The sequence below is a fragment of the Halichoeres trimaculatus genome, unplaced genomic scaffold, assembly GCF_033239565.1.
Source record: "Halichoeres trimaculatus isolate MK-OKI-2021-1 unplaced genomic scaffold, fHalTri1.1 fHalTri1_scaffold_5, whole genome shotgun sequence".
NCBI classification, from domain to species: domain Eukaryota; kingdom Metazoa; phylum Chordata; class Actinopteri; order Labriformes; family Labridae; genus Halichoeres; species Halichoeres trimaculatus.
In genome coordinates, this window is record NW_027437183.1 from 27,336,561 (window position 1) to 27,361,803 (window position 25,243).

The 25,243-nt window shown below is 40.9% G+C and overlaps 1 protein-coding gene across 1 annotated transcript in view; it reads right to left on the reverse strand.

Moving 5' to 3' along the window:
- Positions 1-1,104: 1,104 nt before the first annotated feature.
- adgrv1 (adhesion G protein-coupled receptor V1) overlaps positions 1,105-25,243 on the reverse strand; it is a 109,857-nt gene continuing 85,718 nt past the window's right edge. Inside the window, exons 91-95 of the mRNA XM_074669983.1 lie at positions 21,867-22,024; positions 15,230-15,351; positions 8,816-9,001; positions 5,493-5,670; positions 1,105-1,567 (exon numbers count right to left, since the gene is read on the reverse strand). Of these exons, the coding sequence (XP_074526084.1) occupies positions 1,449-1,567; positions 5,493-5,670; positions 8,816-9,001; positions 15,230-15,351; positions 21,867-22,024 (763 nt within the window). The 3' untranslated portion in view covers positions 1,105-1,448. The remainder of the gene's footprint in view (positions 1,568-5,492; positions 5,671-8,815; positions 9,002-15,229; positions 15,352-21,866; positions 22,025-25,243) is intronic.

The following is a 25,243-nucleotide window of genomic DNA, read 5'->3' on the forward strand; positions in this document are numbered from 1 at the left end:
GCCTTCGGCTGAAAGTCTCCAGTTAGCATGGTCGCTATTAACGCCGAAACACCAGTGTAACGGTCGAAACTTGTCGGAAGTGTAGTATTGTTTTTGACAGCTGTCCACAGAACAACCGTACATTTTGATGCTTTTAACAGGTTGAAGTAAGTGTTTAAAAAACGCTAACTCGTCGAAATGCTGCTTCTGCGGTCGAGATGCGTGCGCATCTTTATGATGACGTAGACTGATAATCCCTCTATAAGAAAATGTTTAACTAAAAATAAGACATTCTCCTTCGTCTTGGACAGACCTGGACAGAAAAAAACAGAGAATACTGGACAGTGAGTAGGGAGAGTGAGATCAACAAGTTTTATTGATATCAGCATTAGGAATACAGTGTGCCAGACTCTTTTTCTTAAATAGAAATAGACTTCTTCTTGTCTGAAAGAGGGAAAATCATTTTGTGCCTTATTCTCCCTACTCTAGTCTAGCACCCCAAGGGGAAGTCTTAAAGGAAAATGTGTTAATTCTGTTTCTTTCGAGTTAAAATGCAACAAAACTTTCAGAAACACACTCATCTCCTGCTGCTCTCTTGCCTTGCTCCTTCTCTCGTGTCTCTTTCTCTGTGTAACTTTTCTTGGGTAGTAAAAGTCACAACCTTCTTCAGAAACCAGTTACTGAGTTCAGGAGTCCAGTTAGTGCAAGTCAGAGGTCAAAAGTCATGGCAAGAGTCAAGTAGACACTGAATTCCAAGAGGTTCAAAGCTGCTGTCAAAGTTAAAAGAGGAGTATTCATTCGCACTCCAACCCCTGGTTTCTTCACGGAGCCGATCAAAGAGTTGGTTTTGATGTGATACAATGTAAGAAGTCAAGTGGCTCAAAACTTTTATTACTCCTGCTCTGAACTTTTTATGATGCGTCTTTTCTGGCTCTGGTTTCTCTCTGCAGACAGCCGCAGAGTAGTCAGTCTGTGAGATTACTGTTATCAAACCAGTCTCTGTAAATATGACCTCTGACCCTGCAGTGACTCACTTGCATAACCATCAGAGTCTCATCCCCCCATCAGTGATCCACCTCTCTGACAGGTTGGAACACTGAAAATAGAATCAGCCACAGCCTAATGTAAAATATTATCAATCATTTATTAACAATGTTACACCATCCTCAGCAGCAGTCATTCAGCTGAGCTGCTCGGTCTCTACAGAAAGAAACAAAAACATCCAAATATACATTCAGAAACAACATCAGGTACTTTAAAAAATTAATTTAGTAAAACATTTATGTATATTTTTATTTATATATAAAAACAGATGTACAGTAAAAATCACATACAGTATCAAACATCTATAAGAAAATGTTCTATTCCAAAAACTGTTTTAGTGCAAAAGCATTTCATCGTATAAAAATACTGTGCTGTAGTTTGATCTGATATGAGGAAAAGCGGCATGTGTGTGTGAGGTGAACAGGTTAAAGGTGTGTGTCCGCGATGGGGATTCGCCTCAGCTCCACTATTTGGGAGTTTATGACGCTCCCTCCGTCGTGGCTTCCGGGGATAGACTCGTTATCGCTCACGTTAAGGCCGGTCCCTGAAGAACACAGACAGAAAGTCACGTCACACTTAGAGCCAAAAGAATTTTTGAGTTATGCGGTAGACTTAAAGCGGACTTGTTCTTCAGATCTAAATAATCAGCAGCAACCACTAATCATCAGTCCCAATAGTGCCAATAGCGTGTTGTGTACCATAATCTGTGTTATCGACAGATTACTGTTCTGCTTTTCATCCTTTGGAGTAAAAATGGAGCAGACTCTGATGTAAGAGCGGACCAGTGAAACCCAGTCACTCATTATGGCTCAGACAGAACAGAGGTACACTGTATGAGCTGTGGAGGAAACACATGCACAGTAATTCTATAAGAAAGCTACCCTAATTCTTTAATATTTCCATTGGTAAAAAGAATGCTACTGCTTTAGATTTCCAACACAACACAAACACTTTCTACACTGGGAACAAACAGTTATCTATGAAAATAAGTTTTATTCTTAAATTGATTGGTTTCAATTTGTTTTTTTAATTTGTCCGCAGGATATATCTTGAGATGTCTCATCACTCAATGTGTTGACTTTAAGATTCAGGCAACATGCCAGGAAAAACAAAAAAGCTGTTTTGCGTGGTACGAGCACTGATGAAAGAGGATCTGCCAAGTTCATTTCTGAACATTTGTTGGTGTCTTTGCACAGTTTACAGCAGCTACCAGATGTATGTGGGCGCAAAAAGTCATTTTTATTGTTATTCAGATAACGTATCTGCATTCATGTTTGTTAATTCTTTCTTGGTTATCACCCCAAACAACTTTAAGACCTTTACAAGAAATGTGTTTTATGTTTTGGATATGCTTTAACACGGAAACAAACCACCCAAACAGAAGTGTCCTCTGGTTTCTCGTCCATGGATGAATTGTTGATGCATCAGATAGTAAGTCGTAAAGAGGAGACATCTGACTCTTATGACATAACCAGAGGAGTGTCCAGGCCTGGGATGCTCCATGTGATAAGGCTGTACTTAAACAGTAAAACACGCGTTAATGATCAGCTCTCAGTTGTACTACGCGGAGCACATGTTGCTGTATGTACATGTGTTAATAGTTCACTACTAAATGAAGCTTGAAGACCCTCATTACAGCGCTGCTCGCTGACCCCTGTCGGGTAATTCTGAATGATCGTCACTGCCAGTCGAGATTAAACCAGGTTACAAGTTCAGTGTGACGCATTTGGAGATAGAAAAGGCCAAAAGTCACGGGGGAAAGCGTGAAATGGCAACATTTCTTCAAGACCAGCAGATTAGAGTCCAAGTTTATCAGAACTTTTCTACAAAGTAAGATGAAATGACAGTTTTATTTTTCCTGAGGCACTGCCAGAGAGCTTCAGAGGAGCCAACTGATTCAACTTAATTAAATCTCACAAACTTGCCTTTGTGCCACACTGAATAATATGAGTGATTACTTCATCCTGCTGAGTCTGCAGACGAGGAGACCAATAAATTCTCTGGCTTGTTTGCTGCAGCTTTGGAGCTATTTAAGGCTGCACCCCATCAGATCTGGACAGCGGGGTGAGGTCAGGAGAGGAGCAGATGGGAGACAAACAACCTGCTGCTGCTGGGACTGTCGATTTACTTGAGACGAGCACAAACACTCAGGCACACACATCTCAGAGATTCACGCTGTCAGCACACAATCAATAGGGGGATAAGGGGCTATCTCTGTCCAAGATTTTGACTCAGTGTAACACTATCCTCTCAGACTAATCCACAATCATTAACACCAGTTAGTCCCATAAGAACTCACACCTGCTAGGAAGGGCTTTTAATTTGGCGGTCTCCATGGTTATAAGTCTTGTTTTTCTAGGATGCACGCTAGCAAGAGCTGCAGCAAATGAGAGTGCACTCTGCTGACAAAGTGAGGCGGGCTGTGAGAGTAGCAGAAAGTGACGCTTCATGTGGACTTAAAGTGAAAACAAACTTCAGGACTGTAGAGTTGAGCTCTAAATCCTTATTGGTTGATACCTACTATTAACCAATAAAAGTTAATAATTCATTTTCTTAAAGTGATTTCTCACAATCCACACACGCTTTTATAGACATGAGCTCTCACAGAAGCACATGTTATCAAATGTGACCTTAGAAGACAATCAATCTTCAACTTGGCTCCAGGTAAAGTATTGTTTACATTCACTGCCATGCTCATGAGCTATAACATCTACCTGACCCTTTCCAGTCCGCTCCTCTCGCTGGTCGCTGGTTAGCGTGAGTTTTCCTTCAGAAAGTGGCAAAGTCGACGAGGAATCATTAATGTTAACATGTTTCACGTGAAGATTCCAGAGTGGGGAGATGAGGACATGATCTGAAGCAGCTAAATAGTTGCAGTGACACCACTCACATGTGGATTATTTGGAGAAATAATCACTGATGATGAGCACCAAATCCGGTCACTCCCCAAACACTGGGGGAGGCAAATCTGGCCCCAAATCTGGCTTAAAATCAGCCGTCTGGGATTGAATCTCAAAGCTGAGTATAACAGCTGAAAAAATGGTTCATTGTCCATCGAAATAAAACTCACAGTTGTCTGAGGCTGACGTTGAGTAACCAGGAAGGGATTATTGTTGGACAGAAAACAATTTTCATAATGAATCCAGAGTCTCTGTTGAAACATGAATGCATTTGAGTTTTAAAAACAATGCTTTTTGTGGGGCGGCCTTGTCTATTTTGATTTGAGAGGATGGAAGTTTGATGATTTAATACTGTAAACGAGCAAACTAACTTACAATTAAGACTCCAATTTGAAGTTCTTAAATAAGACTTTCTAATGCATTACCTTATTCCTTCTTTTTAACTAATTTCAACAAATCATCATGGAAATCATTTTTGCATTCACCGTCAAAGTGTGGCAGCCAGCTTTGTCACTGGTTAAAAAAGTGGTTCATATTTGAGAGTATGAACATCTCTCCATTGCATCTGCTCATCTTCAGACAGTGTCTCACATCAACAGAGAGAGAAGCGTCCCAGCACTCTGAGGCTGCTGCTGGCCGACGTCCAGCTCAGTCTTGATTCTTATTCACACACTGTGGAGCAATTACCCAGTGATTTCAGAGAGTAAGACTGGAGGAGAGGACTGTGTGTGTGTGTGTGTGTGTGTGTGTGTGTGTGTGTGTGTGTGTGTGTGTGTGTGTGTGTGTGTGTGTATGTGTGTGTGTGCGTGTGAGTGTTTGGTGTATCAGTGAGCAGTTTGGGCCCTCAGCCCATGAAAAATTGATGAAAACAGAAGAATAGTTTCCATGGCAGCAGAGAGATTTAAAGTAAGCAGAGGAGTGACTAAGCAGTGCAGATGCTATAGATGCTAAAGATGCTATAGAAATAGGTTCACAGTGGTCTAACCTTTTTGTCTGTGCCTTTAACTGTTATCAACTTTATTGTCTTGAGTTTTCTGAAGTGATTTTGTTCTGGAGTCAAAGTGAATTTTTCATCAATGTTTAAAAAGTTTTCTGACCAAGAAGTTTTTTGAAACTATGGCGACCTTTTGCAAAGAGCACAGTGCCCTTTCACATTTTCATTATTTCATGGAAAAAGTCCCGTGTTTACAGGAAGTTTCAGCCTCCAAGTTAGAGTTTTATGAGAATAGAGTTTCTCATCGATTGAATCTTGTTTAATGATTGATGTTTTCCAGCACTGCACAAAAAAGATTTGAGGAACTCGAGAGAAGCAAACACAGGGCAAAGAGAAATCTGTCTTTACAAATGTGTGGTTATGCACTGATACAGAATAAATAAATAATTATGCTTTATGTTCTTTGCACAGGATTCTTGATTAGGACTCTGATCAGATATTTTCTTTAAGTTACATTTTGAGCCAGGCTGGAGCAGAGTAACAACACTTCAAACTTGTTTAAATGTTAAAACATCACAACACACGCTGTAAGAACTTGTGAGTAAAGAGTATATCTGCGTTAGTTTGATCCTCACCGGTTTTTAAGGCAAATATGAGGTCATCAAACTCCTGCGACTCCTCGTCCGTGGTGACCAGGTTTGTGTTGATGAAGCCACCGTCGGTGCTGTACGTCCCCATCACAGGACTGGGTTTAAACACGCTGCTGGGCTGACTGCCGGGCCGCAGAGACGCTCGCTCCCAGTCTGCTGACACCTGTGACATACAGATACACGTGAACCTCAGGTATGAGCTCAAGCACATGAACATCACATGCAGACATATCGTTTTTCACTGTGAACTTCGATTGAACCTTGATTTTTATGTTCTAGTCATGAAGGATCACATGCTGGGCAACATTTGGGATTAAACATTCCTTTCCAAACTCATCAAACTCTAAAATTCTGCAGCAAGTCTCTGATATTTGAAGTTTTACGGGATGTGGTTTCTAAAATAAACATTTATGTCACTGCTATCAGTATTTAACACTCTACTTCAGTGCTGTCTTCAGGTTGAATAGATAAAGATCCATTTTATTTGCAAACCTCCTGACTTCAATCAATACACACTCACACACTTATGCTCGTGCTTGCACAGGCTTGATTCAGAGAGTTGCTGTTTCTGTCAGCCATGTAATCACATCTGTGAAGAGTTGGGGTCACTCAGAGGGCATATTGTCCCAGCACCCCAAAGGGTTAAGGCCGAGTCACAGGGTCACAGCGGGTTCATGGGGTAAGAGAGGGGTCAGCAGGATTTGGGTTTTAGGATAAATCAGCCCAGAAAAACAGAATGGAAACACAGAAGTAGACAGATGGCGGCCTCTTGTTCAGCTTAAATAAGTGTTTTAAGAGAAAAAAACTTGAACTTATGGGCCCAAAAAAAACAGGAGATGAGACTGAAATCCTCTCCAAACTGCACGCTGCTGTTTTCCTGTGTCCCCTAGTTGATGTGCAAAAGGGACATGACTCCATTACCTGCCTTCACCGTGTTCATTTATTATGCATATCTCATCTGTTCATGTACATGCATTAACATGTGTGTATTACATGTTGTACAAGCATCTAACCCACCTGGAACCAGAACATACCGTCCCATTGAGATGAATTGAGCTCAAGCAGGCACTGATCTGTCACGGTCACCATGAGGGGGACAGAGGATGACTCAGACCTTCGAATACTCACTTTAACCCTCAATTATACGCTCCTGTCCCTGTTCTTATCCCACTTCAATCCTGTTCAACCCATCCACTTCATATATCAACACTCATCTCACTCTCATATCCCCACTCTCAGCGCTCTCCATCTGCACTGGTTTTTCTCACTGGGCTGAAGCCAAATCTCAGTGAGCTCTCGCGAATATAACACGATTACAGGATTCCTAAATGTGGAGAGGAGAGGAGAAAGAGCCAGGGAAGGGGAGGGGTTTCCAGGAGTGATGAAGTCAAACCTGCCCCTTTTTTCCTCTCCTTCTCACCAGCTCAGGCCTTATAGGGTATTCTCCAGGGACAAGGTGGCTGAGGAGAGTTACTGAAGTACAGAAAATCCTGCATGTGTGTGTTCGGTGTGTGCCCGCATGTGATGAGCCGGTCTGACGGAAAGGTCAGAGGAGCAGATGATGTGGGTGTTCGTGGGAGTGATGCAGACTGACCGTTTACACACATTTCACATGGATGTTACATAATGAGAATCAGTCTGAAGCAGACAGGCTGAAGGGGGAAATGTCTGAGTGGATGAGTATTGAATGTTCTCCAAGGAGCCACTCAGCTGATGTAAAGAAGGGTCCATGGGACTGACAGCTTGTGAAAAACAGAGGGGGATAGGGTAAAGGGGGAAGAATATACACTGCAAGTGTTTTCGTCTTATTTTCAGTAAAAATGTCTTTTTAGACTTAATAGAATAGAAAATATGAGCCACATTCACCAGACCAGTCCAGAAAAATGTTGTATTTAAAGTTATTTACAGACAGGAATTAGGTCTAAATTACCTTAAACTGGTAAACAAATCTACCAGTGGGGTAAGAGAAATGTGCTTGCATTAAGACTTTATTCCAATCTTGATAAGAGAATTTCTTTTGCCCCACTGGCTGATTTTTTTGCTTGTTTTGGGCAATTCAGACCTAGTTTTTGTCAATAAATAACTTGAAATAAGACATTTTTCTGGACTGGTCAGGTGAATAGGGCTCATATTAAAGGTCCTATATTATGCAAAAATCTATCTATTAAGTCTTTTAGTGAAATTTGTGGCTCTTTGGCTTTCCTCCCAGCCCACAAAATGTGACATTTAATGACAAAACCTGTACTTAGTAGTGCTTGTGAATGTAAAATCTTGACCTAAAACGAACTGTTTGGATTTTGGGGATTTGCCTACATCAGTGATTCCCTTTTTTGATCAATCAGGAGCAAGTCTGACCTGATTGGTCCTGATTGGAAGAGAATGCCAAAGTTGAAGGGCCATCACTGCTCTGTTTTTGGCTGTAAACAGCCACATAGTTCCATGAACAAGCTCCCCATCTCAGAAGAAGACAAGACTGAGTGGCTAGAGTTCATTTATCAAGGAAATGTGCCAGCTACACCCAGTAAATCTGTGCATGTGTGTGCTAGTCACTTCACGGCCGACTGCTTTCCAACTTTGGACAGTACAACAGAGGGCTAGCGAATAGACTGGTCCTGAATCCAGACGCATTACCAACCATCCACCAACAAACCTTGGACCCTGGAAATGTGAGTATTTTAAATGCTGTGTGCTGTGGAGCAGATGTAAGAGCTTTTCCTCAGTGTCCCCCTGTCTCTGTGTTAGCTTCAGGATGCTAACTTTAGCTGCGGTTAGCCTGTTGTTTTAGCCTGTAATGTTACGGTAAACGAGCTTTGCTGTTTTTCTAAACATTGTGCACTCGGAGCTCGTGGCGCCGCCCTCAGTGATGCTGAAGAGCGGGGCGGTATCAGTGGTGGCTCATTTACATATGAAGGTCACGCCCACTAAATCAGAGCGTTCTGAACAGAGGGGCTATGAGAGCCTGGAAACAATGCTGCTGTGCTTGATTTATTGGCTTTTTGGACCAAAACATGTTACTACCATTTCAGGAAGACATCAATGATCCATATTAAACTGCAGAAAAGGAGCAGAATATGAGACCTTTTATACATGCTTTTGCACAAAAAATAAAAAATGATGCCTCAGTTTGTTAGAGGGAGACCCTGCTCATGAGAATAATCACTTTAAGTTATGTAGGATAGAATGCAGGAAGGGTATGAGACATAAAGTCTATGAATCTATATTTTTGATCATGTAAAGAATGTCTTTTTGGATTTTTCACAGCTGTTTAATGTCATGTGTTCTTATAGTATGCGTGTTTGTTTGTTTACCTCCTCCATGGCGCTGATCAGGTTCTGGGTTGATTTGCTGATGTCGCCTCCCACAGTGGTGGGTCCCCCTCCCTGATATGATGAGTTTGGACTGTCATGGCCACTCATCTCCACAGTGTAGCTAGCTTTAGTGGGCCAACACAGCTGGTTGTGCATGATGAAGTACACTGCAAACACATACAGGCCCTGTGGGGAGAAAGACAGAGAGATACATCAGCTTTGAGAAATGAGTTCTTCAGTCCCCACAGCGTTGAGCCTTCTTCCTTCACAGAGCTCCTCAGTTTCATAAATTATTGATGTGGAGTATGTTTCATTGCTGGCTTCATCGCTCTGTTTGGACTCAGCTTTTCATGGTCGTTGAAACAGATACTTGCAGTATAAAAGTACAGGTCTCTAATTTGTTTAACATAAAGAACATTTTTTTCTCATTGTAATGAGAATGTCTCATCAGAGACGATGTGTTTCATCTTCAGGCCATGACATCATTGGCATCCTGGTATTTCTGCTTTCTCCTTTTTCCCCCGTCATCATCAAATCCTCTTGGTCAACAGCACCGGGCCGTGAATTACTCCAAAACACCCGCGTGTCGAATACCACAGAGCCTTCCTGTATTTCACAACACCCATCACCGGGCGATGACGGCAGACAGAGATGGAATGAGTGCAAAACACAAGCGTGTGAATGTGTGTGCAAACACATGCATGCAAACACAGAGGCCTTGTCTCACACAGGAACACTTTGAGTTGCTAGAAGTTTGCTCAAAACTGAGGCGACAGGATTGTAACGTTTTATTTTAGTTTCCTGAGACTTGATAAAAAGTTTAAAGTCAAATTGTTTTATTTTAATGCAGAGTTTAAGATGTGCTAATGAATAAATTCAAACTTATTTAGTTTATCAACAAGTGACAGGAGTCTACATCTACACAAATGACCTCATTACAATTACATTTGTTGGATATTTAACCCAGAAAACTCTAAAACACGCTCCACTCTAATGTTCAGCAGAGCTTAAGTGCCAACAATGCACCCTTATGTGTGGCACAGCCATCATCATTACCTGTCTGCCTGAGAAATAGGGATGTAGAGCAGGACTAGTGAGCAGTGCTGATGGTTGTAATCATCATTAGGGAGGAAACAACAGGAACTATAGATGGAAACTGTGTGTTTATAGGTGCTCTGTAAAACAGGAGCATCCAGACTGTAAGAGAGAATCTGGCTGTGAGAGATAAGACGTGGAAAAACTCACAAGCTTTAAAGCCTGCTGTTTCCTAAAGAGTCAGTTACATAAAGTTTCATGAGTACATCTGTATAAAAGAGGCTGCACATTAATGTCCCAGTGAGAGTGTGACGGAGCTTCCAAATGAGAAATGTGACTTTCCAGGGTTGCATGGATTGCACTTTCATAGCTTTTTGTTTGCATTTTCTTCACATGAAATAAAAGAAGGTGAGGTATGATAAAAAAACAATGAACAAAAGCACACAGGTGTGTATTTCCATGAGGGTGTGTATGTGGCTCCATCACAGCGGCGCTGTGGGTGATTAGCACAGATCATTAGCAGGCTGTGCAGCCGGAGGAACAGGCTTTACCACCGTAGGCCTGTTATGTAAGTGTTCCCTGATCTGAGGAGAGGCCACGTCTTTGGATACGGAGAGCTGAGGAGAGCTGGAGGACAGGGGAGGTGGTGGAGCAGAGGGGGAATTAACTTTGGTTTAGAAGAAGGTAAAGAGAGATGGAGGACAGACCATGTGTGGATTCGATTGAGTGGCAGACGCTGGGGTTAAACTGGACAGAGGGGAAAGAAGAAGAGGGTTGTCGACACAGGAATAAAAAAACCTTTATGTCTTTCAAACTTTTATTTCACTGCTGAAATCCTAAAATGTAAGTTTTGTAATGTCTGGAGATAATTTTCCAGGACCATAAAAGCAACAGATCTATTTCCTGGAAACCCGGATTCTTCGAGAGGATTGCATGTATGTGTGGACATGCTCTGTTCTTCGTTTCCATAATAACACAGATATCCTGTCTTCTATTTTTAGGCAGCACAAAGGTTATGGGGGGGAAGAGGGGGCCAAATTGGATTGTAATGCAGGGGATGTTTCTGACTGTGTCAACATAACAAGAGGAGGTTTACCAGCAGAGAGGGCGCCGCAGGATGGGATAATAAGGGATGGTGCTGCTGTGATTTGATTATTGTCTTTTTATTCAGCCTGATGTGGCACAGATGTGGATGCAGAGTAATGAGGCTGTAAATGGAGAATCACAGATTGATCTCATACTAAGACAAAGGGAAAAAAACAGCGGTCGGTTAACAAGAAAATATCCCTCTTTCTAAAACCAAATCTGCTTAGTCTCACAGTTTGGATGCACTGAATATTCTCCTGGAGGTTTATTTCGACAATCACAGCACTTAATAATCTCAGGATGATCTGTGCTCCTCAACAAAACAGAGCCGTGCACAGCTGCAGCAGCTGCAGCTGTTTAACGGCGTGCAGTAATCAGCTGTTGGGAGGTGTGCCACAAAACCACATCAACAACAACAACAATGCCAAGGTAAACATGGAAAATTCTCATAATGGAAAATTCACAGTGTGAGAGAAATGACGACAACAAAAGCTCTGCAAGACTTTGCAGCAGGGACCGACAACATAATGACTCCTCAAGGCAGTGGAACAAAACTATAACAATAAGCTGTAATACACATTATGTTCATCTTATGATATTTAAGCTCTGGATAAAGGAAGATGTGGCATTTTTAAATAAGCAGACAGTGTAACAATTATGTTGCAACCAGTGGTTGTGCTGGAAAACAGCCTTCAAAATAAGAAAGTGGAAAATTTCTTGACCTATTTTTTAAAAAAAGATAAACATAAATTTATATGTAAGTCTAGTTTTAAAAAGCAGGAAACATTACTCTTAGCAGTAGATTTTTGTCTAAAGTGCACTGGTAAAAAGATCTGACAGTCAGCTGGAATGAATCATGTCAATTAATGTCTGTCTCATAAAAAAATACATTTTAATTCTCATTTACCAGGATCATTAGCGTTCATTAAAATTTTATTTCTTTCCTAATAAAAGTCCCCCAATAACACAAATGTCATCCTTCTTTCTGCACCTCCTGTTCTCCTTTAACAGAAACAAATTAAGCTTTCTACATAAAACGTGTGCTCACACAAACAAATCTAATTGCAACCAAGCTTTGTTCACGGCAACAGCATCTCCATCTTTCCTCAGCAGCTCTTTGTGAAACTGGGTCAGACGAGTCTGTTTACTGCTAATCAATGTCGTTGTCCTTTGGTCGTCTGTTCCACTCAGATGAATACTTCTTTATTCCTTCCACAGAGCCAGACCAAACCCCACAGGCTGCTGTTTTTTAGTCTGAGTCCTGACATTGTAATATGGAGGTGACGTTTGAAAATCAATTGCTGTTGCTCTTTTCCACTGGGTTATTTTTCTTTTAGAGAATATTATCTTTGAAAAGTTGGCTGTGGAGGTCAACTTGACAAGAGAATTTGTCCTGCAAGAAGCCAAGGGCAGAGTGGATGCAAGGAAAGACAATCTATTAGGCCGTTATTAAGTTCTTTAATGTTGTCTTTCCGCCCTCTTTGTGAGAAACGGAGCCGACTGTCACAGAGCCAGCAGCAGGAGATGTCTTTTTCTTTTATTTGTGTTACATCAGGGCATTGGCAGAGCAAAGCTGCAAGGCCTTGATGCATAAAATAAAAGACAAGAAGGCAAAAAGGACCCTTATCTGAGATGTTCCTGTGGGAGTTTTCGGGTTCGAGGGTTCAAGTCACACTATTGGTCAACAAAACAAACTGACACATGACGTCACAGACTGAGATAAATTCGATTAAAGCTTTAAAACAAGTGTCAACAGTGACGTCAAGTGTTTGCATTGACATCACTTCTCTTCATCAGTCAGAGCACCAACAAGAGAAGTTTACTTTTAGAACAACACTGTCGTCTTTTGCATGTGGATGCCACATATCACCACAGGTTATCACAGGCCTCCTCTGGCACACTTTACAGGCAGATGGGGTCTTTTAAAGGGTGCCAGGAAAGATGAAAAGACTTTCATAGGTCATTAAGGAAAAGAAAGGAACTTATTGAAGCAAGCAGAGGTAAAGTACCTGCTGGTTATTCTAAATATTACACAGCTGTATCAGATATTTGATTCTTTTTGGTCAAAACTCAAAAACAATAGTCCTGATTGTGATTAATTCAACAGCACAAGATACACAAAGTGTAATCACACAAGTTGAATAAAACCAATGCATTTTTAACTCTGCCATTTGAAATTACGGCATCATGTTGGTTACAGTCAGGTTGCTAGGTGCCGCCCTGTTGGCTATGGCTGCCTTTTGCAGCAGTCCCTCTTTTTTTGTCTGTTTCTTGTAATTTTTTCGTCTCTTTTTCGTAATCTTTGTATTTGGAGAGGATCATTACTTTGTATGGCTCATTTGTTGGTCATGGACACCAAACTTCTTGTGGCTTCAGCGATATTTTTACTACTTTTTCTCCTGTGTTTGTCTGGAGATCCTACATGTAACCATGGCTGCATTGTTTACATGTGAGCTCAGCTGTTAGCAGCCTGTAGCATGTCAATGCTAACTGGTGTAAGGCCTGATGTTTTCCCACACAGTGAGGAGAAGGAGGAGAGGATGACGTGCTGGTTCTCAGGTGTGAGCTAAGAAGTGACGACATGGACCTGTCCTTCCATCCATCGTTATTGGGAACATAATATTTATCTCCAATAAGATGGACGAGCTAGCCATGCTAACCCAGCAACAGAGGGAATACCAGAAGGCAGAGTATCTGCTTCATGCTATTCACAGACATAGCTAGCAGAGCTAACATCAGACACCAAGGCCGCATTGGAAGAGCTTCACATGCTGTGAGCAGACAGGATCCAGGAGACAGAGATGGAGCATGACTGAAGAAGCTCAGTCCTGGACCCTGTGGAGGTGGAGGCTGGCTGAACTGGACAATGATGGACAAGCTGTCAGCATCTATTTTCTTATGGACCTTTTTGCACTTTCTATACGCTTTCTTACTTTTGTTTTCTTGATTGCTGCTGTGGCTTCAATTTCGTTGTTCTTCGTACAATGAAAATAAATTCCTATTCTATTCTATTCTATTCTATTCTATTCTATTCTATTCTATTCTATTCTATTCTATTCTATGTTGGTTTATGTATTCATTCTACAACTGTAAGTGTGGCAACAGCGTCATTCTCCACCTTGCTCTTAAAGGTCTGTTAAGTGTGAAAGTTATCACTCTAAAATATGACAGAAAATTACTTGAAAGTATTGAATGCAGACTTTGTCAAGGAAGTTGTGAACGTAATTTTTTACAGGCAACAGATTTCCCCACAAGCCATGCACATTTGGTAATCACAGTTATACTAACAGGAGAGGTAATGGATGATAAGACACACAAATATGATACTGATATTGCCATGGAAACACAAAAACAAACTTGGAATAATCCAATTTATCATATTTTTTCCCATCTTTATCTACTAAAGAAGTTCTTCACCCAGAAAAAGGGTCATTTTGTAACATTAAAAGTGTTTAAAAACTGAAACCAAAGGTTTTACCCAAGTTCCACTTTCAATCTCTGTTTACTGCCTATGATCACAATCTTTACAGTAAAAGGGAAGGGAAGAGTAAATTTCTGGGGATTTTCAGCTGTAAAAAAAGTTGATTATGCTTTCTTGTGAATCATTAACACAGTTTCATGTCCTCCTCTGATTATAAGCACAGAACTGGGATAAAGAAAGAGAAGCAAGCTCAGAGAGACACAGAAAGAGAGAACAAAGAAAGAGAGATGGCAGAGATGGGCTTCAGTGAGATATGACACAGTGATGACCTCGACTCCCTCCACCCCTGAAGCGCTTCTCACTCTGCCACACCGACACATCAAAGCAGGGCTTTAAAGTGAGATGAAGTAGCCTTCATCTTTCAGTCTCTCTAAGTAAACAAAACATCAATGGACACACACACACATGTGGACCACACACTCATACCATTTCAGTGGCCTGACTCATGATTATTTCATCTGTGGTAACTTCTTCTATGTCCTCTTGTTTGTGCAGTAAAAATACACTGAGTAACTTTTGCATGGGAAACAAGGGCTAAAAATCCTAGAAAATAAAACCTCAGATTATAATTATGCTCCATTGCATCCTCAGGTCCTCATATATATAGATTAGAAAGCACAGAAACAGAAATATTTGAAGTGTTGAAATTTGAAGATACTGGAATTATACAGTATGTGAGCAAACAAGAGTCTTTCAATCAAGAGGGGTCTGCAGTATATGATCCAACATGCTGCTGTTTGTTGGCTTCAAAGTTGCAAATAGACAAAACATTGGTGTTTATAGAAGACCAGTATAAAAGTAAATGAGCTCACCAGGAAGCAGTTGAAGATGACGTAGAGGATAAGCATCCACAGGTACCTGTAGCCCATATGCAGTCCTGCCCACAACCAGACCAGGGAGATGAGCATGAACAGGTAGAGGACCAGCGGCACCTCTGGATCACAAGAAAACAACAGAGCAGGATTTAAAGCAACAATTCCAACAACAACAACAATATCATAACAGACACTGATCTCATGATTGTGTTTGTGTAACACGCGGGAAAGGATGGGGCAAAGTTTTACAGATTATCACCTTGGACATGGATCTATAACTTCATCTAAAATAATAAAAATATGGATGATGAAATAGGTTTGAAGATCTAAATTATGAAATCTCATCATTCTTATCTTAACATACCTGAACAGAGCTCTCACTGGCTAACACCTTGTGCTGTCAGTAAATAAGGGAGTTGGACTTCTCTTCAGTAGTAAAGAGCCATTGTGGAAAAAGGTGTGCTTGTATTTATTGTGTGTCATTAAGTTCACACGCTTTTAATCTCAATTACATCCTGGCGCTTGCCAAAACAGCAATAAAAAAAATCTATGAACATGTGACCAGCTGCTAAATGCTGACTCCCTCTTCCTCATGCTGCATACAGAGGACACACACCAACACACACCAACACACAGCTCAGGGTTTCTAAGAAAAGAAAAGACCACCACAGTTCTCTCTGCACGTGTTTCTAAACTGAGCTCTCCTCTAGCAACTGGTGTCACTGGTAACCCAGTTTCTGTCAGCTGACGAGCAACATTCAGGCATGGAGTTCATCGGGGTGAGGACATTCATGCTTCTGCTCCGGACACTGTTTATCCCTGTTAATGTCCTTCTATTATGCCATGCACGGTTTCTGACGGTCTTCGTGTTACATTAAAATGAGCTGAATGTGGGTCACTGAACCATCCTTGCACCTCATTCATACGTTCATGGTGTTCCTCTCAGATTGAAAAATCATCCACTCCTCTTTTTATAGAACAGCTAATTAGAGGGAAAAAAATGAGTACTGCCAATCACAAGCAGGCTTAGACTGACGACAGTGAGTCATCACAATGCAGAGAGAAAGGGACAGAAAAGAGGCATGAGGGATATAGGAGCTGAACACAATCAGATGAATATTCAAAGCACCAACATGCCACTAATGTGCAGCCAACAACTTGTGGGATGATTAAAACTTTCACAATCAAAAAAAAAAAAAAATCCCATGTCTTGATTGTGACTGATGAGCTCCAGCCTTAGTGAAATCAATGCTGGGCTGACAAATTAAAGCCTTAAATGACTGTTTTAAAGCAGATTCAAGTCATGGAAGTCACACGTTATCCTTGAATGTTTGGACATACTTAAAAAAAAGAGGAATGTGACTTTACAGCTGCTTTGTGCTTCTCTGTGTGTTTCATAAATCAGAGAGACCAGGGTGGATGTAATAAGACCTTCCTCTTTTCCTGGTAAGGATTTTTTTTGCAGCCACATTAAACAAATTGCAAGCTATTGAAAGATGACTGGAGGAGAAGGAAAGGAAATTACAATAATCAAGCCCTGTGGAGATTAAGGCGTAGATCCTAATCTCAGTTTCAGATAATGAGAGAAACGAGTGGATTCTGGCTACGCAGCGTAGCTGATGAAAAGCTATCCCAATTGCCCTTCTCAGACACTGATAGTGGGAGAGGTGAACCAATGTCTGTTAAGTCCTATGCTGTTGTGTACAACACAGCTGTGTGTGTGTGGGTGGGTGTGTGAGAGAACAGGGCCTGAAAGAGTGCTGTGTTTTCATTAGTGATGATCATGCTGCTGAGAACATGTTGTACCTTTGATAACATTCATTTAGGATCCGTATGGCTGAATGTGCCTGGACCACATATAGAGCACATTTTTTATCATACGACTGTAGAAAATCAATGATATAAATATAAATCACTCCATGTATACTACTGGCTGGTGTCGACATGTTTCTAATGCAAGGGTGGCCAACCAGTCAGAGACCAAGAGCCAGAAAAATGACCGTGGTACAACAGAGAGCCACATCACACCGGTGGTCTTACAAACACACTTCCTCTCACACATAAATGATATGACATAAAATGAAAATCAAAACATTTCCAATTTTCCAAACGAGATTTACTGTGTTTGTTAGTGTGTTTAAATTTCGCACTAGAGAAGAGAAACTGAAACTTAAGTATCAACCTGTACACCCAAACATTGATCAATACTGAACCCAACATTGGCATCAGTGTATCAATATTTAAGATTGATCGGCACACCACTACTCATAACTTTATATATATTTTTATGAATGGATCGAAGAGCCACACACTCAAAGGCAAAGAGCCACATGCGGCTCCTGAGCCACAGGTTGGCCACCCCTGTACTAATGTATCAGAATAAGCAGGATATTTCGTGATTAAGGTTGTTGTATTTTTTTCTTTTACAGGAGTGTGAGAAGTTATCTGAGTTTATTAAATGGTCATATCAATGTGAATAAAATGAGCCTTTTTTCCTTCAGCTCAAAAGTTCACCACATTTGCTTTAAAGAAGGAAGCTGAGAATTTTCCCCTCCAAGACTCAGCATTTGTCTCAGAAATCCCTTTAGTTAGTCAGTATGAGAGATGGTCACCCATTAATATTTTCAATTCCTGCTTTACCCCAGCCTGACTGAAATGCTGACTTTTAAATACAAAACGCACAAATACAAAATCACACCACTGAGTCACTCTAGCTGCAGTCTGCTGGCTGGTGCTATGTAGGACAGACTGTACAGTTCACTTCACAAGTAGGATGGAAACACGGGGCACGGGGCCCAAGTTTGCACAAAAAGCCCTCACTTAGGCGCTACGTCCACCACCCTGTCAGTTTCAGTCTGCTCCAAGTTCTGCTCCTTATCTCCCCGCAGCTTTTCCTCCGGGAGTAATACTTTCAACATCTCCTTCTCCTCAGATTTTTCCTGTTCAGACCTCTCCCTTTCCTTCTGACGCATATATCCTCAAAGTCATTGTTGATTCGAATCATACTCCTGAGAATGGTTTCATTTTCTTCAGTATTATTATTTCACACCTCTGTTTTTCTTTGCTGGAACCAGAAGATTTGCTCCATCCCGTACTCTGTCTTTTTCACATCTTTTCCTTACTTGTCTTGACTTTCTACTGCATCTAGTGACATCAAAACACATTTTAAAAAGCTCTCTCTATCCCCTGTCTTGTACATTTGTCTCCCTCTCTCCTTGGTTTGAGTTTTCCAGTCGTGTAAGCACTTTCCAGCCTGTGGACAGGGCCGAGCTCCCACAGTAAGAGCAGGTTCCCACAGCAAAACGGAGAATGACTGTAAAATGCTGTCTGACTCTGTGGACTGATACCACCATATGACTAATGTTTTCATGAGTATCTTAAGCTCCTAATACAGTCATTTTATCTCAAACCAATTTTTTCCTGATTATCTTTTCATAAAAGGGAGTTTCTGTCCTCCACAGCAGGACAGGCTCCAGTTTACATTTGACCAGATTTGGTTCCTGTTGGGAGAGGACAAACAGAGGGGAGAACATGGGTCCAATGAAAACAACTCGGAAGAAACCAAAGACGGCGCTGACATTACTGTCACAGAAGGGTCAGCAGCTGTCATAACAACAAGCTCTACTGAGTGTGTGTGTGGGCCATCACAAACACACCACCTACAAGTAATGTGTGTGTCCGGTGTGTATGTGTAAACTAAGTGTGAGCATAGAGGCAAAAGAAGAGTTGCAATACTTGTGAGGATACCAAGTTTTAAAATATGTATGCCTTTTGCGTTCTTAAATGATGAGAAACACTAAAACTAAAAAGCAAAATTAGAGCTCAAATTTCCCATATTATAAACACAGATACAGAGTAACAGTGCTGGATGTTCAAACACAGCATGTGCAGTATTTCAAACTGCTAAATATTAATATGTTGTATATATGCTGAAATCCCCAAATCTGTCTGTATACTGATCAAAATGGTCATTTTAATGGGACTCATTAAATGACGAGGTCATCACATCAGATTCTCTAATCTGCTCATAAAACAGCAAGGTGGACCTCAAACACCAAGGCCTGCTCAAAGCTCTGGCCCACACAGGCCTCTAGAAGGCTGGCCAATCAGAGGTAGGGGGGTTTGTGGAGCAGGGAGCCTTAAAGAGATAGCAGCTATAGTGAAGATTTTCAGACAGAGACAAAAATAAGGGTTTACCTAAACACTACGGAAGATCAACGATCAAAGAGTAACAAGATAAATCAAAGCTGATTCTAAGTTTTGTTAATATTTGGACTTTTCTTAAATGTTTTCAGGTATAGAATTCTTTTTTTACCCCTTTGGTAATCAAATAGTTGTTGTAATGAAGCTAAATTAAAAGTATAGATGAAGAGTGAGTTGCTGCTGTACTTGAATCTTGAATAAATGTAGCATTGTGTGTTTTTAAGCCAAACCTAGAAATTTAAACAGGTAAAACTAAAGACAACAGGAACACGTGTCAATACTGCGCAGTGTAATCTAATGCTTGCTGTCACGTTTTTTTATTTATTTATTTATCCACGTTCCTGGTGATTCAGTGGTCAAAGTACGGCCAAGGAACACCTGGAATCATAAAAAGTAGAGCAATCAGAGTTATTTATTTAACCACGCTGTTTGTTGTCTACAGAAGAACGACGTGATGAATGGCAGGATGGCCAATTTCCAAACTTTGTAGGAGTACAGGTGCAAGACTGCAGGTCAGGACAGACGTGCTGCCACACACACACACAGAAACACACACACACACACTGGCACACTTGCTTGTGTTCACTGACGTCAAAAGTCCTGATATATCTTTCACAGGCCTGTGAGTTTTACATGTGGGCTTCAGAGACAAACACACCACGGACAGATTGGCACTCAGCTTATCTTATCAGTTGTTGTTTGCTGCAGTCAGGCATTTAAAAATGCTGGCCACCTAAATTTTCATTTTCTGATTGGCCTTGTGCTCTTTTTGAACTAGTTTGAGCAAGCTGGGAGCATCGAGGAAGAAGGGGGACTTGGGTGTTTGATAAAAGGGTCCATCTGAGGAAAACACACTACGTACCATTTTAACAAAAAATGCAGTAAAGTTTCTCTAATGTGATTTACAAATTTAATTTTGAGAGCATAAAAAGAGAAAAAGCCTGATTAAATATCAAGATGAATCAAAGACCTGTTGATAGGCTTTGGTGTGTGAGTCAGGGAATAAAAAAAGCCATAGCATGTGGTTAGAAGAAAAAAACATTACAAATCCTTTTTCTGACATTTGTTTGTTTTCATGAAGGATAAAGGTAAATGTGCCTGTTGTTTTCATCTTTTGAATGTGCTCATGAGTATGTCTCAGTTTTTTGTTGTTGTTGAGCCAAGATAAAAGAAACTAGGTCACTTTACAACTATGTTATAAAATTAATTTAAATAACCATTCACGAGCAGTCTTTTCACCGTGCAGCTGTTCCTCACAAAAGTGGACACACATTCACAACTCAAGGGCCGTTCTGTGCTCTATAGCACACACACTCAGCCGAGGCATCAACCTCCTGCTCTGAATTGAGTCCTGTGCCTACTGAACAGGCTGCTGTTTCACTGATGAATCGCTCAGATTTCTTCGCTTCAGCTTTTCTACTTTAGCAGACTGCACGGCAACATACTTGCTCAATCGTTGTGGTCCAAACTGTCCCAATGAAACGCTCCAGTTAGATAAAACATCCTAAAGAATGATGATTTTCTCAGCCTGGTTTGTGAATGAGAAACTATTGCTCTCCTGTTAACAGAACACCAACGTGCAGCTGAGCAACGCAGTGTTTTGTTTTCCTGCGCTGCTTCAGAGGCCACACACAGCGAGCAGGGCAAACAGTTTGCCAGCCAAAGAACTGGCACTAATTCAGGCTTTGCTTTGTCATTGGAGGGCCTTGAGTGAGCAAAACAAGCTAAAGCCTGCTGATTCTCACAGACAGACCCTGATTACAACCGTGATACCGAGGGACGACTGTGGCGAAGAACTTCATGTGTGGGCGAGAGCGACTGCTTTTGATGAATGCCACTGATTCATGCTAGTCATATATGTTTAAGTGAAGTGTGAGGCTTCTCTTCTCTTATGTTATTACAGTACAATCAGTGCTTTAAATATCCTTGAATATGCAGTTGAAAACAGCTTGATATTGTATTATGATTGTGTCATGGCAATTTGAAAATTAAAGGGCTAAAAACACATTTCTTTCATTATCCTTAGGACTGCTTCAAACTGTACTTGGCTTTGCAAATCATATTATTACCTGAATTACATTAAAGTTCAGCAGCTGCATAAAATTGCAGTGATAAGCATTTTATTATTGAGGAGAAGATACGGCTAATATTTTGATCTTGTATTACGAATCCTTTGGGCAAACACATGGCAGACAGAGACAGGTCCCATAAGCTGCTCAAAATAGGGGCTAAAACTTTAAGCTTAAAATGAGGGTGGAGGCCGTCTAGCTCCTGAGGGTGTCTTGGCAGCAGGTTACTTGTTTTGTGGCGTTTGCAGCAGAATGAGAGATTCTGTCTTTGAACAAGCAAAAAATTTGAACTGAAACTACAATAATTTATGTGCATGGCTGTTTCTGCATTATAAAGTGGAAAGTAAAAAGCATTTGGATACCTGCGCTGTTTGTTCGTCCACGGTAAATGTCGTCATAGGCCTTCCACTGCTGAGTAACCTGGTAGGCGTGGATGAAAACGACCAGCACTGCAACCAGACAAATGAGAGGAACCAGCACTGCAGTGCACAGAGCTGCGTAGATGTTCGGGATGAAGCACCTAAAGATGGGACAGACAGGCAGAAATTAAAGTGATTAGGATATTCATAAACTGGAGAAATAATCAGAATGTATGTACAAACAAATTCCAGCTCAAAAGTAGGCTCCAGACAAAAAGAAAACACATAAGATGCTGATAAATACAGTGGGGAAAATAAGTACTGAGCGCTTCAACTTTTTTCTCATCACATTTATTTCCAAAGAATCCACACATGAAAAGAAATCATGACATTCAAGTCCATAAATAATGGTTACGCTAACTGAGACTCATCTAATACTTAGTGGAGGAGCCTTTGTTTGCAATGACAGCTTCCAGACGCTTCTTGTATGTTTTAACTAATCGCCCTCACTGCTCAGGTGTGATTTTGGCCCATTCCTCTGCACAGATTGTCTTTAAATCTTGAATATTCTTTGGTGCCCTCTGGTGAACCCTTTTCTTTAGTTCTTTCCACAAATGTTCAATTGGATTTAAGTCAGGTGATTGACTAGGCCATTCTAACAGATTGATTTTCTTTTTCTGAAACCATCTGAGAGTCAACTTTGCTGTGTGCTTTGGATCGTTGTCCTGCTGGAAGGTCCAGCCACGTCTCATCTTCATCATCCTGGTGGATGGCAGCAGATTCATATCAAGAATTTCCCCATACATGGCTCCATTCATTGCTCCGTCAATTATATGAAGTTTGCCAACACCATGAGATGAGAAACAACCCCATGCCATGATGCTTCCACCTCCAAACTTCACTGTTGGTTTAGTGTTTTTTGGGTGATGTGAGGTGCCATTTCTCCTCCAAACATGGTATGTAGTATGACAGCCGAAAAGTTCAATTTTGGTCTCATCTGACCAGACAACATTCTCCCAGTATTCTACAGGCTTGTCAAGATGCTGTTTAGCAAACTTTAAACCAGCTTCAACATGCCTTTTCTTGAGGAATGGAGTCATGCCGGCTGAGTGTCCATAGAGGCCATGGTGGTGGAGTGCATTGCCTATTGTTTTCTCTGTAACAATTGTACCTGCTGCCTCCAAGTCTTTCTGGAGCACTTTCAGGGTGGTCCTTGGCTCATTGAGTACTCTTCTGACTATCTTTCTGACTCCCTGGTCAGAAATCTTCAAGGAGCTCCTGTGTGTGGCCTGTTGATGGTAAGGTGGTGCTTCTTCCACTTGTGAATAATGGCCCCAACGGTGCTGACTGGAATATTCAGGTGCTTTGATATAAGTCTGTAACCAGTTCCATTCTGATGCTGAGCAACAATCAGGTTGTGAATGTCTTCAGAGAGCTCTTTGCCTTTACCAATCATGAGGTGTGTCGTATTTAACTGCTTGGTGAATAAACAACCTTTTTTATAGGACCATCAATTTGCTCTAGCCCAGATGATGTTGGTTTGCACTGATTGGAAATTCAAGTAATAATTACTGACAGATTTCAGGTGGTATGGTGCATTTCCTTACCAAAGTATACAGCCTTTCCATGGTGTGTTCAATACTTTTTTCCTGTGTTATCGTACTTAATTCCACATAATCATTATTTATGGACTTGAATGTCGTGAATTCTTTTTATGTGTGGATTATTACAATGTCTGGTAGAAATTTCGTCTGAATTGCAGCTTTGGAAATAAATGTAATGAGAAAGAAAGTTGAGGCATTCCAAATTATTTTCCCCACTGTATCTTTTCTTCCTCAGTCTAAGCCTTCACTCCCTCAACTTTTACAGACAGGATCTGGCTCTTGGTATTTTGCTCAACAGCAGTAAAAAAAACTGTCACAGCTTCTAAACACAGGTTAACATCTAAGGCCAAAGATGTTCATGAGTGTTTTTCCATAAATGTTGGAAAGAAAGTCTCACAAAAAAACACCATTGTGTCATGCTCTGAAAGTAATCAGCTGACTTTTTATTCAAATGATACGTGTTCTTCCCCAAAGCTATCTGTTCTGGGTTGGTTTTAATCAAGATGTTTCTTTTGACAATTTCTCTTCTGGGACAAAGTATGACTCAGTTATTTTTCTCCGTCTGTCTCTCTTGTTTTTATTGGTAATCTCAGGAGTCTTTTCCCAGCTTCAAACCAATCAGAAATGTTTATCCTTTATTTGAAGAAAACTTAGCAAAACATTTTCGTCTGGGAAAATCATCATCTCTATGTAAACTGTGACTGCCCAACAACAAGCAAAACACCCATGTGACTTTGCCCTTTTCACAAAACAAGCTTGGCCCCTGGTTAGTGGGAGCACACAGCACAGATAGGACCTCCACACTGGCTCGCGTAATCTCAGAGAAATAATTGAGGTCGTGGTAGCCATAACATAATGTGAGGTATGCTAAACCCATCAAAACAGCCAGTCCATGAGAGTATAAACACACAGGAATATGGATATTTGTTTTTCTGTAGCTTTGTGAGAAGATGAATGAGGGAAAATCTCACTCAGAATGAGCAAAAATAAATTCTTCTAAAAACTTTGATGAGTACAGTGAGCAATGCCCTCAATTGTTGGGTAAGTGGAGGTAAAATAAGTTCTTGGGTGTTTCTTTCACAGACACTGCATGTGAGATAACTTTTCACTGCGTTGTTTAAAGAATACTTAACATTAAGTAAAGAGTATAAATTCAGTCTCAGGCATAAAAAGACTCAAACGTACATAATGTGACAGGAGATCAGGAAGATATGGGTTTACATTTCCATACCAATGACGATAAAACTTTATGAGTAAACAGAAGACAGGTGTAAATATCCTCCATAGAATATTACTTCATATCCTTTATAGCCTGGCTGTAAAAACGCTTAATTAACAGTGGATCAGTTTGTCCAGGTAACACCGTTTTACACTTGTGACGCACAAACAAAGAAGGAACTCACAGCTGTGTTTCAAGAGGGTACGTTACTATGATCACTTTTGCTCAACACTACATTTTTTAATAACTGCATCTTTCTAATTCAACATGAAATCAACCATTAGAATTTATATGACACAAAACATCTGATGCAAGGTGTGATCTTGACATCAGTTTGCAGAGGCAGGGTTATAAATGAGACAGCTTGAGTTTTGAGAAAACATGACGAGTATCTTTCACACTTTAAAGGAGAGAGACGGGGGAGAAATCAGAGGAAGTTCGCTTCCTAAGAAACTGAATACTCCTCTGTGTCCTTGAATCACTCATGTATACGCTCCCTGTGCCACACTTGCCAACCCACAGGAAACACACTCACACACTCGATGCCAACAATAACA